Here is a 16,528-nt window from a genome sequence, read left to right as displayed (position 1 = left end):
TCTCCTTGTGATTTCTTTACAACTAGAACATGTTGGCTTGGAAGAAATTCAGTGTAAATGATGCTTTAGCAAGACAAATGGATGTAATTTTTGTATAAGATACTTAATTAGTGTTCTCCATGTGCAGTCCTACAATGTCCATGATGTGGGCTTCGTTACCTGCATCTCCACCATCCACAGCTGCACATCCACTTTCTCTCAAGCCTGCTTCCTCCCTTTCCACCTACCTGCCATCGGCTGCATCTGCTTTTGCCCTGACCCGGACAATTTCCTTGTCATCATGAACGGCTGGATGAACATGCAAATTTTTTTTGCTACCCTGCATCGCATGTGCCAATGGTGCATCCTTTGATCATGTGTGACTAGGTGGCAGCACATGACAGGTGGTATTGGATAGGAACCAATGATTCTCTTTTAGAGAAGTTTGCAATGCAAGGTCTCTGACAATTGAGCAGACCCAGGGGGCATCCTCAAGCCATTTATGGGTTCATGATGGCATACTATGCTCATTTTTTGGCGACAGCTCAGGCAGCATCCAAGTCCTGGGGAGTATTCCTGCAGATATTGCGCTATATTTGGATTTTGATATGCTTAGCAATGGAAGTTATCAGCCAAGAGATACCTCAGCAAAGGCCATTGCTGCACCAAGTCCCAAAAAGTTTGATGGTCATGTTGTTTCTTTTATGATGAGTAAGCTGAGGATAACCCGTGTGGGATTCGAACCCCAGAAACCCTTTGTTATGATAATGTGACATAACCATCGATCTGTCCATGTCTTTCATGCAAAGAAGGGGATGAACATGTGAATTCTAGGCTGAAGATAGCAAAGTCGGATGAAAACTATGGTCAGATGCGGTAGGTTCATACAGAATTCCATCAACTTCAGCAGATGGTGCATTACAATTTTGTAACAGTTTAAGGTGCAAGTTGTATGTTTGGCAGTCATTACTTGCTAGATGCTATTTCAAGGATGCGTCGATCCTGTTGCTTGATGGTGAATATACAAATGTTCCTTTCAGTGTTACAAATAAATATATAGTATCTATAGTAATGCTGATGAGTATTGTTAGCTAAGATGAATGTATGGCATAACAAGAAACATTCCAAAAACAAAGAAAGCTCATCATGTGGTATTTTGGATTGAAGTTTCTACTACTTGGTTCTCTTTTGCTTTATCAGTAGTGTCTAATGCAATCTGCGTCAATGTTGATCACCGTCCACTGAGTGTTCCAACAGTTCTTGATGATCATTCTGCTGTGAATTGCATGCATTTAGTGTCTTGTCGCCCTGGTAATGAAGGCATTTCTGTTGCCATCAAGCAATGTACATATAATCTCCAACAATGTCTTTCCTTCCTTCGATGGAACTGCGTCAACTACCACATGGCCTCACACAATCAGCAACTCAATATCATTACGAAGTCCTGTTGATATTTTCTAATGCTTCTGGTTTTGTGTACTTTTCCTTTTCATAGCTATCATTCACTATTTCTGGTACCCTATCAAGAAGGCGATTCATTTCATCTGGAAATCCAATCTTTGATTTGTTTGTCTTCCCTCCAACAATCACGGTAGTTCCATCTTGCAGGGCCCATATCTAGACAGCTCAATCAACAAATTTTGAGTGAGAACTCGAGAAAATTGGCAGCTATATGAGTTCTTTTTAGGCAGTATACCTGTGAATGAGACAGGTAGCTGATGCAGGTTGTGAGCATAAGTGCGCCAAACCCAGCATATACAACTGGAACCCCAGGGTCAGTCTGATTGGAAATAGAATGAGGAAATCTTAGCTAAAAAGAATACATCAAAACCATTATCTACCAAGATAAGTGCTACAAAGAATGCAGTGTGCTGACCTTCAATTCAAGGCCACTACTACCAATTGCATCTTCAATAACAATTTTGATACCATCTATTTCAATTGGAAGCTTTGAGTTAGACCTGCGAACTCCTGCAAATTTTCCCTGTTGATCATAGAGGACGATGGACTGAAGATCACGTGCCAGCATAGAACTACATGCCAATGAAACAAAACCTACTAGTCACTCTCTATCTCATAGCCATAGACAAAGTGAAAAGAATCAGTAACAGCATCTTACATCCCCTTAACATCAGACGAATCAGCATCTCCCAAAGGTAGGAATGTCCCATAAAGCTTTTTGTCTCCATTCACCTGCAGTGGAGCCATTGCCAGATTGAAAGGGCCTTCATTATCTTTTGAGACTTGGAGGGCAGAAATACTCCAATCTGTTTGGTAGATAGTAAAACCTCCAAATCTCAGTGGGTCATTCACGCTTATTGTTTTCCTCATCACTTCTTTACCATCCAAGTCAAAGAGGGAGAGGTCAGTGTGAAACTGTGAAACCTGAATAAGGTCAACAAACAGTCACAGAGACATCATTCAATATGATAAAGCTCAATGGTTGTTACCAAGATGACAATGATCACAAGTTATCTAAAAGTGTTAGTCCATTTATGCATACTCTCTCTCTGCAAAAATCAGATTTTGAGAAATGGTAACAAATTAGATCATAATTCTAGATCTTGCTCAAGATCCACATCAGGATGATACATGACATAATCTGAACCAGATCTGCACAATGTTCATTAGATCAGCCTATGATCAATCTTGATTTCACCGATCAGACATGTCCTGAGTCTAGCGTTTATGAAGCACCCCCAAAGATGCTTATGAAACATGAATATTGGCATGTCGTTGGAAAACTGATAACACAAAAATATCTGCATACCTCCCCACTGTCATAATAGTCCATATAAAACCTGTTCACATGAACTTCGGTGTTGAAAACCTGCGTAGGATTTGAAAGAAAACCAGCTGCATTCATTACATCCCCCACAACAAAGTTGAGCCCCTGAGGAACAGTCACTGAACCTCTGAAACTGCCAACAGCGCTAAGGGTCCCTCCTGCCATAATAAGCAGCATTGCAATATGCACACCAATAGGTGCAAAACGACCAGCCAAACCCTTGAAAGCATACAAAGATGGCCCTTTCAAGAATACCTGTACAGATTAGACTTTATAAAAAATTGATTAACCATGTGAATTGAAAACAAGGCCAATCTGATGCTTCAAGGCAGGTTACTTTTGAATTATATGTAATTCATAGGATGCAAACATTCTTTGTTAGTATGAATTCATGTTCTGCAATCTGTTCAAAATTCATCTGCCAAGATTTTCAGCAGTGCGATGCTTTCAAGCACAAATATCAGTGGAGACAGACAAAATACAGTGCACTCGATAAAACCCTGATCTCCATACCTCATATCCTGCACCCATCAGAATAACACCCAAGTCTTGAATGGATGCTCTTGGTAGAATGTCTGAAAACTCCTGCTTACGGATAGGTTCAGCTGAGCTTATGAAGGACCATCTGCACATGGTAGCAGGAAATCAACTATGTCTAGCCTGTTTGTTCTCTAAAATGAGATTTTGCCAATACTGAATGATTCTTTCAATCAACAAGACAATGTACATTATAAAGTTGGAGGATGTGAATGGAACCTTCGAGCAACTTTAACCAAAGGAATCTGTGTTGTAAAGGTACATGCCATCAGTGACGCAGCCAGGAGAACCAGCATTCCTAGAAAAAGTGGGGATGAATACACATGGTCGAACCCAAGGCCTAGAACCCATCTCCAAGTCAAGAATCCTATTACAGGGTTATCTTCTGGAAATTTCTGGAAATAGAATTCTGGGTTCTCACCCTGATCTATGACAGTGCCTGCAGACGCAAAGCACAAAGTGAAAACCATGGTGATTAACATGTTTCAGTTTGCAATTCATGAAAAATGAAGATAAGAAGATGATAGCATGCAATGATTGTCTAACCAGCCACATTATTGCAAGAATAAGCCTGGCTGCTCAGTTTGGTTACTTTATTGGACAATACTGGTGTCATGCTTCTCTGTCTGTAATTTCAACCATCCTTGTAATAAAAGATTCAAGAACAAGCATAGAACCTGAATTTAAATCATGTCATACAATTTTACTTCTCAAAACAAAAGCTTTGTGATTCGATTTGAGGATGGCAGGTCAGTAAATCTTTAAGTGTTTCCATCAAAAGAAACTTCACATGAATTCAATCTCCTGAAATTTTGTATAGGAGATAAAAAGGCCATTGCAATAATTGACCACAGGTATGGCATTAGAACCATCACAAATGGAGATAACATCTAAAACTGGAGCATCCTTTGTTAAGGGCAGATTTCAGTTGTCTAGTTGTTGCAGCAGCCACCATTTAGCTCCTATAATGCAATGCAGCTTGCAAATTGAGTAGCATTGGAGAGACCCCAGATGACCAGTTTTTAAAGTGGCTTTGAGTAGTGGATTGAGGTAATATGCACCAAGAAATGGGAAGTTGGTTCAATTCATTCCTCAGGGATCTTAAGGTCGTCTATTGTTTCTCAGCCTTTGTTTTCAGATAAAAAAGAAGTGGCACAGGGATAATAGGAAAAAGGTGGTCGTCTGGTTGTAACATAAACTGTGGCATACTAACACTATCCGTCACTCTGATGTACTGAAACTTGCTAGGAAGGCCATCGAGTCCAATAGATTGTGTTTCAGCATGGGCGTTGATCAGTTAGTCCAAGTTTTGGTTACAAGAGTATGATAGTATGACATAACAGAACTAATATCAAGAACATGATATTATGACATGGATGCTAATTGCAGTATGGCGTCGCTCAGTTGGTCCAAGTTCTGGTTCAAGTACATGACATTAAGAAATTCCAGATCCTAAGAACTCTATGTAAAGCCTTAATTTGTTGGAGCTGAAGCAACATATGCATGATGGATATGAAGATGATTGATAATGTGTTAATTAATTAGAATGAAACTTATCCAGCTCCAATGCATACCATACGCATCTTCTTATCTATTCTATTCAAGAAGGGTGGATTACTAATGATGGGTAGTGGTTAACAGAAGTAATTATGATTGTTTCTTTCTTTCAGTTAAAAGGATGTTCAAGGATGACTGCAACTATATATAGTTGTGTACCCAGGAATTGCATCTACCGTCCATTTGGGTATCAAAATCTGATCACCAATTATCAATAATGGATGCATTACATGCTAACCAATTAGTTGAACATGGTCACTTGCAGAAACTGCATCAGAAAGCAGAAAGCGAGCAACCAACAGACATACCAACAGCCATGAGGGCGGCAATGGTGAACATCTCCCCAATTGCCAACGGGAGGTTGGACAGTAGAGCCAGCACCCTTCTGGGCACCTTCTTAACGAACCCCAACATCGGAATTCCGGAGGGCTGCTTCTGTTTGGTGCCCAATTCTCCGTCTCCGCCGCTGGTTTCCGATACCGAAGGCACCGGTAGCGGCGAATTCTTGAGGTTTATCTTGGTGGGGGCCTGGCCTTTCGTTGCTCGGCCGGTTTGTTTGGGGGGTTGGAGCTGGGACCATATTCGAGAGGGGCATGGTGGCGTTGGCCTCTGGTTATGGTGGTAGCCCAAATGGGTGGTTGGTTTGAGCGTGGATGGGAGAAGGGGAAGGGCGGTTTGGGTCCTGAGGATGTAGAGGGGCTTTGAAGGGTTGAAGAGGGCCGCCATTAACAAACTTGGAGGACCATTCGGTTGGAGTTCTCTCCAAGGGGGTTGAATGAGGAGAGGGAGAGATAAGGTTGGTGGATATTTTGGTGCCCAAGCTGGTGGGGGATGGGATTCGAAACCGGGACCTCGAGGTAGGGACGTATACGCATAGTGACAAATATCGCGAGATTTATGAAAATCTCGCGAGAAATTGCCTGAAAGTTTAAAACGGCAATTTCTCACAAGATTTTCAAAATATCGCGAGATTTATGAAAAAACATAAATACCACAATTTAAACGCGATATTTACGTTTTAAATGGCTATTTATTGTAAGAAAACCTGTATTTTTATTTTTAAATAATTTTTATTAATATTTTCTTATAAAAAATAAATTTTATATTTTTTATTTATTTTTTTATTGCCGAGATTTTGCCGAAAAAAATGCGAGATTTATGAAATTTTTTCAATTTCTCACGAGTTTTGTAAAAATGAGAAATTGCCATTTAAAACATTTGTCACTATGCGTATACAGTCGGGCTGGGGTCGGATCTAGGCATTACCGAATCCGATCTAGCATAATCGATTCTGGATTCGGATTTGGAGTCAGATGGAGATATGCTAAAAACCGGATTCAAATCCGACATTTACATGTATTTGGATCTGGATGTTACTTGGATTTGGATTTAACACTGGGCTGTACCCAGTCAGACCTAATCGGTTCTTGCATAATCGGATCCGGATCCTGATTCGGATGGAGATATGCTAAAACCATATTCAAGTCCGTCTAACTTAAAATCCGGCATTTACATGTATGTATTTCCGTCTGGATGTTACTTGGATTCGGATGCAACACCACCCAAAGCAGAGAACCTGGTAATCAAATTCAACGGTCTCCTGAGTGGAAAATAAAATCATAACAAATTGGTTCAAGGTTTTCAAAGAACATAACATATGCATTATTAATAACTTGAATAAAGTTTTTTCACATTAAAAAAAATCATAAACTAACTGTGATTAGTTCAAACCCAAAAATACTTTCATTTATACATGGACGATTCTTTAGGTAGGTTCATTTTTTATTTCATAATAATTTACACCGAGGATTGTTGTATATTGTCACAAAATTATGAGTAAAGCCTAATACGTTTGGCGTTATTAACTCTTTTATACCTAAATTTTCAAATGAAAAAAATTTGGAGGGAAAACTCTTATATTTTGAAAAGTGTTAAGTGTCATCAATTATTTTAAGAAACATAAATGAGTTTAATTATATGTTTTAAAGCTACATGAGAAGGCGAAACCCCTTAGAATAAGCAAGTTTGTCAAGTTGACTTTGGGTTTGGCTTTGGTCTTAAACTTTAGAGTGACATTGACATTGACCTCGTGCATGTGTTTGTGTTTGTGTGTGTATATGAATTGTTTTAATCTTGCACATAGTTACCGAAAAATGGATACTGGAAGTGAAAAGCGGAGAAGCTAAAGTTAAAAAAGTGAGATACAATTGTGAAGTGATTACTTAAGCACATGAAAAATGAAAAAAACACACATAAAAAATAGGATGAAGCACATGTGGACATAATCAACAAGCAAACTTGTTATAAAAAAAATATTATTTTTTAATATGAAAATACAAAAATTAAGGAGGAAGTGACAAGCAAGAGGTAAGCATTAAATGCAAGTTTGAAAGCAAAAAAAGTTCTCATAAGAAAAGAAAATTGTCTATAAGAAGTTTTGATACGATAAGTTTACCAAATGAAAAAAAAATTGCCTGTTTTTATAGCATGAGAAAAACAGAGTGAATTTTTTTAAGAAAACTGTGTGTGAGAGAGAGAGAGCTGAAAATTGTGGTGAAAGGGAGGAAGATGAAGATTTGAAAAAGCTCTTCTTGTGGCAGGCCATGGGATATGTTGTGAGTGAATGGTTGTCACAAAATCAATTTTTGATAGAAAAAATTCCTCAACCACCCTTCCTCCTCAGGTGGAGGAAATTTTTATATAAAAAATCAGACTTTTTAAAAGACCTTCCATTCAAAATTTATCTCATTTCAAATGGTTGGAAAAGTTCTAATCTTTTCTTTCCTACTTTGACTTTTCTTACTATTTAATCACTTTCAAACGCGCCTTAATGCAGCGAGAGAGAATCAAATTTAGAAAAATGAGGAGACACACTTTTCACTAAAGAAAATGCCCCACAATTTATCAAATCCACCAAATGAACAATTTTGAAGGTTCCCATTTTTTTCTGAATGCTTTTACCCCTTGCAACTGTGAATTTCAGATTTTCGTAGGTTACAACGCTAAAAGTTGAAATTTCAAAAAACTTGTGAAACTCATGAGGAGTATCACAAGTCACGTTGCGAAAATCCTTTACCTTGCAAAATTTTTAAGGAGTATCGCATAAAATATTGTAAAATTAGTAAAAACTTGCAAAAGTCCTATATTGTAAAATTTTCAAGGAGTATCGCAACGACATTATGAAATTCTTTTTTCATTTCATTCTTTCACAAAATGAAGTCGCTCACACATTGCATTCATTAAATTCTTTCACAAAATAAAGTCGCTCGTACATTTTGCATTCATTCTACTTTTTCATAAAATAAAATCATTCATGCATTGCATTCATTTCATTCTTTCACAAAATCAAGTCATTCATATATTTTGTATTCATTTTATTCTTTCATAAAATCACATATTTTGCATTCATTCCATTCTTTTATAAAATGAAGTCGCTCATACATTACTCATACATTTTGCATTTATTTCATTCTTTCACAAAATAAAGTTGGTCATACATTTTGCATTTATTTTATTTTTTTACAAAATGAAGTTTTTCATACGTTGCATTCATTTCATTCTTTCACAAAATAAAGTTATTCATACATTTTACATTCATTTTATTCTTTCACAAAATGAAGTCCCTCGTACATTTTGCATTGATTTCATTCTTTCACAAAATGAAGCCTTTCATACATTTTTACATTCATTTCATTTTGTTACAAAATGAAGTCACTCATACATTTTGCATTCATTCCATTCTTTTACAAAATGATGTAGCTCATACATTGCGTTCATTCCATTCTTTCACAAAATGAATTTTCTCATACATTGCATTCATTTCATTCTTTTATAAAATCAAGTTGCTCATGCATTGCATTCATTCTCATTCTTTTACAAAATGAAGTTGCTCGTATATTGCATGGAGAGAAAACATCATCATCATCTAACACATCTTAGGGGCTTTTATAGTTTATGAGAACAGAGCCCCCCTATTGATTTTACATTATCATCCTTCACATTCCCTATTATGAGAATGAATTTTCAACTGATCAACTTTTGCACTCAGGAACATCTCACAAACTTTTGGTTTCATATCCCCCCATACCATAAGATCTCACCATCAATGCTTTTACTGAAAAAACAAGCTGTCGATGAAGTACCATCGATCTTTTCACCACTGATGCTTTTATCAAAGAAACTCACTCTCAATAAAGTATCATCAATCTTCTCACAACCAATGCTTTTTACCGAAAAAACTCATCATTGATGAAGTGATCATGCCTATGCTTTTACAGAAAAAACTCGTTGTTGATAAAGTGTTGCCCATTTTTTTGGGGCCTTTCAGTGTCGGTAAACAATTGTCGATGAGAGATTGTCGCAAAGCCGAATTATCGCATGAATGTCATCGAAATGTCACTAACAAGATTAAGGGCCATGGATTGGGGACCAAAAGAATTCTAGGGTTGCAAAAATAGGGCATTTGCATGCAAATAAGGGTTTGAGAAATGAAGTGGCATTTATTTAGATAAAAATTTTGCAAAAAACAAAATTATAATACCCATGTGATACTCTTTTGAAATTTCAAAATATAGGACTTTTGTAAGTTTTTAATAATTTCACAATATTTCATGTGATACTCCTGGAGAATTTTGCAACAAGGTAAAGGATTTTTGCAATAATTTTTGGAATTTCACAATATCAGTTGTGATTTTATTGACAAGTTTTGGAAGTCCATCAACTTTTAGCATTGTGGTCTGCAAAAATAAAAAAATTGGCAGCTACAAGGGATAAAACATTCAAAAAATATTGAGAACCTGCGAAATTGTCCATTTGACCGGGGCATTTTGGAAAACACATCAAATTTGTCGTACAATACGATCATTTTCCAAAGAATCAACTTTAATTTCAATATTACATAAGATCTTGTTCATATCTGGATCTAGATTTGGGCTTTTTGCCGAAGAGTGCGTATGTGTGAGTGTGCACAACCATGATATAATAAGGTCGTGTTTGTATGGCTCGATCCACATGCGTTTAGCATTATTTGTTTACTGTGTTAATATGTTTATCATCGCCAGTATGCTATAATGATTTACTTTTCAAGATAGTGAAAAATCAATACCTCTGTGATTCATGAAAATTATGAGGGAGTCAACTCTAACACTAGAAAACAGTGAACGTAGAATGTTAAATATGATCCAAAAGCTAACTTTTTTTTTGATAGACAAGCTGGGTTTAGTCCGACCCCTAGCAGTTCATTAAACTAAAATAAATTGAAATTTTTGCAAAAAGCGACGGCTTCTCTAACTTACCAGGGCCGCCAGTATGGGGGTTTGGTCTTTCCATGATTCACACGAGCCAGATCTATCTAATTTAGCTGGGTACCTAACCAAAAAAATTGTATGACAAAAAACCTCTCTGAATCTGCATATCCTTGAAACTATACAGGTAAGTGACTATCTATTGAGGGGCATCTCCCTCCTTACCCCATCTTTCTTTCAGATTAACCACTTTCCTGACCAAATGAGGTCTACTAGACTCGATCAGCACTCTTTTTGTATGTTCGACCTCCCCACCCTCACTTTCTCCCATTCACGAGCTTTTGCTTTTGCAGATTAGATATATGGGATGTAAGGCCATAATTTATGCTCGTTAGAACATTTTTAGATGTCTTCTACATGCCTGATTTTATAGGAATCGATTTTTTTATCATATGATTCCACCAAGTGGGTTAATTTTTATCATAAATATTTAAAGCTTAAAAATCACATTTTTTTTATCACATGAACCAAGCATTATTTTTTGACAAATCGAACATACAAAACACATGTGGGGTCAGATTTGTGAAAAAACACATTGAAAACCCTTGTTTGCTTGTAGTAAGCACCTAACTTTGATAGACACCAAATCAACTCTCTCTCTCTCTCTCTCTCTCTCTCTCTCTCTCTCTATATATATATATATATATATATATATATATATATATATATATATATATATATATATATATATATATATATATATATAAGGTAGATGTGTACTCGGCTTACTGCAGCTTACCCGGCTTATGAAGGGTTTTTTGTTGGGAAACAATGTGTCCCTTCTTATGTGTCTCTTCCCATGCATCATACCTTTTGATATGATGCATGGTGACCCTTTGGAGGTATCCCTTAGATATATATATATATATATATATATACCACAATGATGGGCAGTAATATAAGTAAAAAGAAAAAAGAAAAAATAGAATTGAAGGTTATAGAGATCGGTTCCTGCTCACCCACTGCTTGTAGGCCTGTACTCATCAACATGAGCAATTCAACTGAGGAGATCGTCCGTCTCTCACATCAGTGCAATGACAGGGACATGTATGTGGCCATATCCCTTTTATATGTGTGTATTATGTTATGTGTTATGCATGTATGTCAATGCGTATACTCCTCCATGATGCCCCACATTGTAGTATCAGGGCTTGTTTCCCCATACGGTTTTCCCATTGACCATGTTTTTTTCCGTCTTTCTGTTTTAACAGAAATACAAAGACATTGAGTAAGTTAGGTTGCTCTGGGCAAGACGTGACCACCATCGAGAATATGTATTTTTGGCTAGGGTCGGGGAGCGATACAGAGAAAACCTTTTCTCGACGTTGTTCTACACCCGCTGCCGGAGACACCGATCGCCGGTGGTCCACCCATCGCCCGCCGCCCACCACTTTTGGTCAGTCAGTTTCCCTTTTCTCTCTCTCTCTCAGAAGTTTCAAGAATGAGAAAGAAAACCCTAATGGGTTTTATTTAACACTCTGGATTTGGTCTGGAGTTTGCAGACCCGACTCAGGGAACCTGACCCGACCCTTGGCGGGGTTCGAGTCTTGGACCTATAGCCTGGATCCGTTTCTGTTTTTGGATACAGGTCTACTTTAGGTTATGAGAACCAAACCCGCAACCAAGATCCATTAAGTTTTCTAGATCCAGGTTTGCCACTGTAACATACCTGGCATAACGACCCAGATCCATTAAGTTTACGGATCCTGGGTCGGTGAAGCGCTTCGAGATACAAATCTAAGACTCGGATCCATTTGGCTTTTCGGATCTTGGGTCCTCAAATATTTTCAGATTTGGATCCGTTACTTAGATCCATCAGGTATCGGATCATGGGACCCCGAGTAATACCCATTTTCAGACCCGGTACTGGGATCCATTTACTGTTTTGGATCCCAGATATTGTTTCTCATTGAACCTAACCTGACCCATTCATCATGTTTTTTTATACTTTTTATAAATAAAATAACCAATTCGACTGGTTTGGTGTCGCTTCAATGGTTTTGGGGTTTCTTGGACCATTTTGGAGTATCATTGTGATTGATTCATTCAGTTTTAGAATCAATTAAGGAGTATTAAGCACATTCCATGTATAACACTTAGTTTATTTCACACATATGTTATGATGCATGCTATTTTATTTATCTTTTAGAAATATATATTTTTATACATCATATGGACAATATTGACATAACGTATGATATTTGAATTTTGATTAAGATGCATTTGTAATCATCAAAGTGGTCAAATGTATGCTTAATTAAGTTATTTTGTATCAATAATGGAATGAGTCAATATTGAAATTGTATCAAACTTAATGAAATGATGGACTGCCCAAAGGCAGTGATGTCATGTTCAAAGTCCAACAAGATAAAATGAAAAGAGTGTATCTCAGCACATGAAACATGTATCACCCAAAGGTATCATGTCAACTTGTCTCTAACTACATGTCTTTTCAGTTTTATCAAATAGTGGGAGGTGAAGTGCATTTGCATGCTATGGGTACTCACCAAAGTAGGACCATAATGATCCCTAGCACTTGCCTAGAAAAGTGTAAATGATAAAGAGGTCTTATTATTGCATTTACCTTTTTAAATCTCGAATGTGCATGAATATTTATGAATGTCCTTTTGTCATTACAGTGTCCAATTCTGTGGTTCATGATGGTCCAAGTCATATCCCTTTTTTAGATGGATCAAATTTTAATGATTAGAAGAAAATTGTACAAGTCTGAGCCTGCGCTGTTAACCGACAATATCACAATTGAACATAAATTTGGTTTTGATAAGTGGGAGCGCTCAAATAGACTTAGCCTACTGCTTCTGCAGTCTCGTGTAGCTAAGAATATTAGGAGCGTCATACCCACATGTAGAACAATAAAAGAATTTTGAAAGCTATAGAGACACAATTTGTCAGTTCACATAAAGCAAGGGCTAGCACCTTGATGACAAGGTTAATATCTATAAAATATACCAGTAGGGGGAACATCCGACAACACATTCTAAAAATGAGAAATATAGTAACACAATTGAATGACATGAAGGTTAGCATATTTAATTCTTTTTTGGTCTACTTAGTAATGACTTCTTTGTTTAGTGAATATGGACCCTTCAAGATCTCTTACAACACACATAATGACGAATGAACATTCAATAACTTGATGTCCAAGTGTGTTGAGAAAGAAGAGAAACTGAAAGGAGAGAAGATATATAGTGCTCACGTATCTACTCATAAAAGTCACAAAAGGCATGGACCAAAGAAGAATTCCATTAAGAAAATAGAAAAGAGGAACTCAGATACATCTATATCCAATGGGTCAGCCGCCAAGTCCTATGAAGAATCTTCTATCAAATGCTTCTTTTGCAAGAAAAAGGGACATTTAAAGGCAAACTACATGAGGCACAAGAACTGGCTGGCAAAGAAAGATAATTTGTCATTCATTTCTCATGAATGTAATTTAATCAACATTTCAACTAATTGCTGGTGGATTGATTTGGGTGCCACTATCTATATTGCCAATAGCTTGCAGGTCTTCCTAAACAAAAGAGAACAAACAGATCATGAAAGGAGCATCTTCTCAAAAAATAAGATACACTCACATGTTAAGGTCGTTGGAACTTGCAGAGTGATTTTGGGATATAGGTTTATTTTGAATTACTTATTTGATACATTTTATATATGTACCAACATACAACAGAAACTTCATTTCTGTATCAAAACTGAATTCCATTGGATATTGTTTTAAATTTGAAAATTAAAAAATGACTATCTATAAGAATTCAGTTCTTGTTGGTTTCACGAATGTATATGATGGATTGTATCATCTGAAAACTAATGTCCAAATTTATAAAACCCTTTCCTTAAAAAATGTGTTGATTGGCAATAAATGTGGCTTATTAGATGAATAATCCTATATGCTCTGGCATCATCGTCTGGGTCCTATCTCTAAAGATAGGATCCAACGACTTGTGAAAGAAAGGATTCTTAAATCTATTGATTTCACAGTTAAAGAACCGTGTTTGGATTTTATAAAGGCCAAGCAAACCAATACATACAAAAAATGTTCCAAAAGGAGCAACCACAAGTTGAAAATTGTTCATATGGATGTATGTGGACCCTTCTCTCATTGCCATACAGGAGAAAGGTACTTCATCATTTTTATTGATGATTACTCTCAGTACATGTATCTCTACTTGTTATTTAAAAATTTTGAAGTCTATAATATTTTCAAAAACTTCAGGAAAGAAGTAGAGAAACAAACAGGGGACATAATAAAAATAGTCAGATCAAATCGAGGTGGCGAGTACTATGGGTGTTTCACTGAGATGAGAAAACTGAATGAACCATTAAAGTAATTTCTTAGGGAAGAAGAAATAGTCCCTCAGTACACCATGCCAAAAAGTATATACCAGAATGGTGTAGCTGAAAGAAGAAATTGTATGCTTAAAGAAATGGTACGTGCAATATTGAACTACTCAACCCTTCCCATCACCTTGTGAGGTGAAGCTCTGCGAACATCCGTAAATGTCTTAAACAAGGTCCCTACTAAGGCTATCTCAACAATATCTTATGAGTTGTGGAGAAGTAGAAAACCATGTCTAAGTTACATACACATATGAGGTTGTCTTGCATAAGCAAAATTATATAATCCTCACATTAAGTCTTTTGACCCCAAAAAAATCAGTGGTTTCTTTATTGGTCATCCAGAAAGGTCAAAAGGATTTAGGTTTTATTGTCTATCTCATACACCACAAATAGTAAAAACAAACAAAACTAGATTTTTAGAAGATGGTTCTGTTGGTATAAATGTATTGCAAAACCTCTTTTATGAGGAAATTCAGGATAAAGATACTCTACCTGAAAATTTAAAACTTCCTTTCATTATTCATTCAAATGATGAAACAAAAGTTGATCCAGTTAGTGATGCACCAACTCAAGAAGAATCATTTGTGGATCATGTTGAAGAGCATCCATAGGTTGATCAAGTTAGTTCACCTGTCAGGAGATCCACAAGAATTAAAAGATCAGCTATCCATCCAGATTATGTAGTGTATCTACAAGAGCCCAATGATTTCATAGATATTGAGGATCCATCTTCTTTTAAGGAAGTCGTTGAGTGTAAGCAATCTTCATCTTGGATAGAGGCCATAAAAGAAGAGCTAGACTTTATGGTCAAAAATAAAGTATGAGACCTTATCGAATTGCCTAGAGGAGTCAAGCCCATAGGGTGCAAGTGGGTCTTTAAGACCAAAAGAGACTTTAAAGGCAATATTAAAAAGTATAAGGCAAGGCGGTTGATAAAAGTTTCACTCAAATGGAGGGCATTGACTACAATGAGACATTTTCTCTTGTCTCAACTAAAGAGTCAATGAGGATTATTTGTGCCCTAGTAGCTCATTTTGATCTAGAGCTACACCAAATAAATGTTAAAACAACTTTCTCAAATGGTGAATTAAGTAAAGAGGTATACATAGATCAACCTCTAGGTTTCTATAAAGGTAAGTCAGATCGTTTGGTTTTCAAGTTGAAAAAGTCAATACATAGACTTAAATAGGCCTCCTGTCAATGGTATATGAAGTTTACCAAAGTCATTTTGACTTATAGATTCACTGAAAACATCGTTGATCGATGTGTATACCTCAAGACAAGTGAGAGCAAGTTCATAATTCTGGTACTTTATTTGGATGACATCTTACTTGCAACTAATGATAAAGATATGCTGACAGAAACCAAGCAATTTTTATCCTTCTATTTTGAAATGAAAGACCTAGGAGAAGCTGCCTATGTTCTCGGCATTGAGATTCGTCGAGATAAGTCTAAAGGTGTACTAGATCTCTCTCAGAAAGCTTATATTAATAAATTTCTCAAGAGATATGGGATAGAGCATTGTGCTCCTACTATGACACCTATATTAAAAGGGGATAAATTGAGCCTTAAGGTTTGCCCACCGACTGAAGAAAAAAAAGGACAGATGGCCATGATACCATATGCATCAGTGGTCGGTAGCTTGCAGTATGCTCAGACATGCACTCGCCCTGACATATCATTTGCAGTCGGAGTTCTTGACAGATTTTAGTCGAATCTTGGTCTAGCTCACTGGAAGACTGCTAAAAAAGTCATGCGCTATCTGCAAGGGATAAAGGACTATATATTAACCTACAGAAAGGCGGACCACCTTGAGGTTATCAGCTATTCAGATGCAGATCTTGGAGGTTGTCCTAACAGTAGAAAGTCTACCACATGATACATATTTCTGCTAGCCGGTGGTGCGATTTCTTGGAGGAGTGGGAAGCAGTCCACTACTGTTGTCCACACTATGGAGGTTGAGTTCATAGCTTTATTCGAGACAACTTCACAGGTCATTTGG

At 36.8% G+C, this 16,528-nt stretch overlaps 1 protein-coding gene across 1 annotated transcript; it reads right to left on the bottom strand.

Annotated features, from left to right (window-relative positions):
• Positions 1–962: 962 nt before the first annotated feature.
• LOC149838631 (cytochrome c biogenesis protein family) lies at positions 963–5,709 on the bottom strand. The gene is made up of 8 exons (XM_090006712.1): positions 5,170–5,709; positions 3,524–3,743; positions 3,281–3,392; positions 2,750–3,022; positions 2,099–2,364; positions 1,856–2,012; positions 1,676–1,759; positions 963–1,596 (listed from the first exon to the last, which is right to left on the bottom strand). Exons 1-8 carry the CDS (start codon positions 5,585–5,587, stop codon positions 1,414–1,416), a joined length of 1,713 nt encoding a protein of 570 aa, XP_089862838.1. The 5' UTR covers positions 5,588–5,709; the 3' UTR covers positions 963–1,413.
• Positions 5,710–16,528: the final 10,819 nt, after the last annotated feature.

Source organism: Nuphar pumila, chromosome 5 (genome assembly GCF_984573655.1).
Source record: "Nuphar pumila chromosome 5, dmNupPumi1.hap1.1, whole genome shotgun sequence".
Classification (NCBI taxonomy): Eukaryota; Viridiplantae; Streptophyta; class Magnoliopsida; order Nymphaeales; family Nymphaeaceae; genus Nuphar; species Nuphar pumila.
The sequence above is the reverse complement of the archived record's forward strand: the minus strand, read 5'-3'. Positions and strand labels throughout refer to the sequence as shown.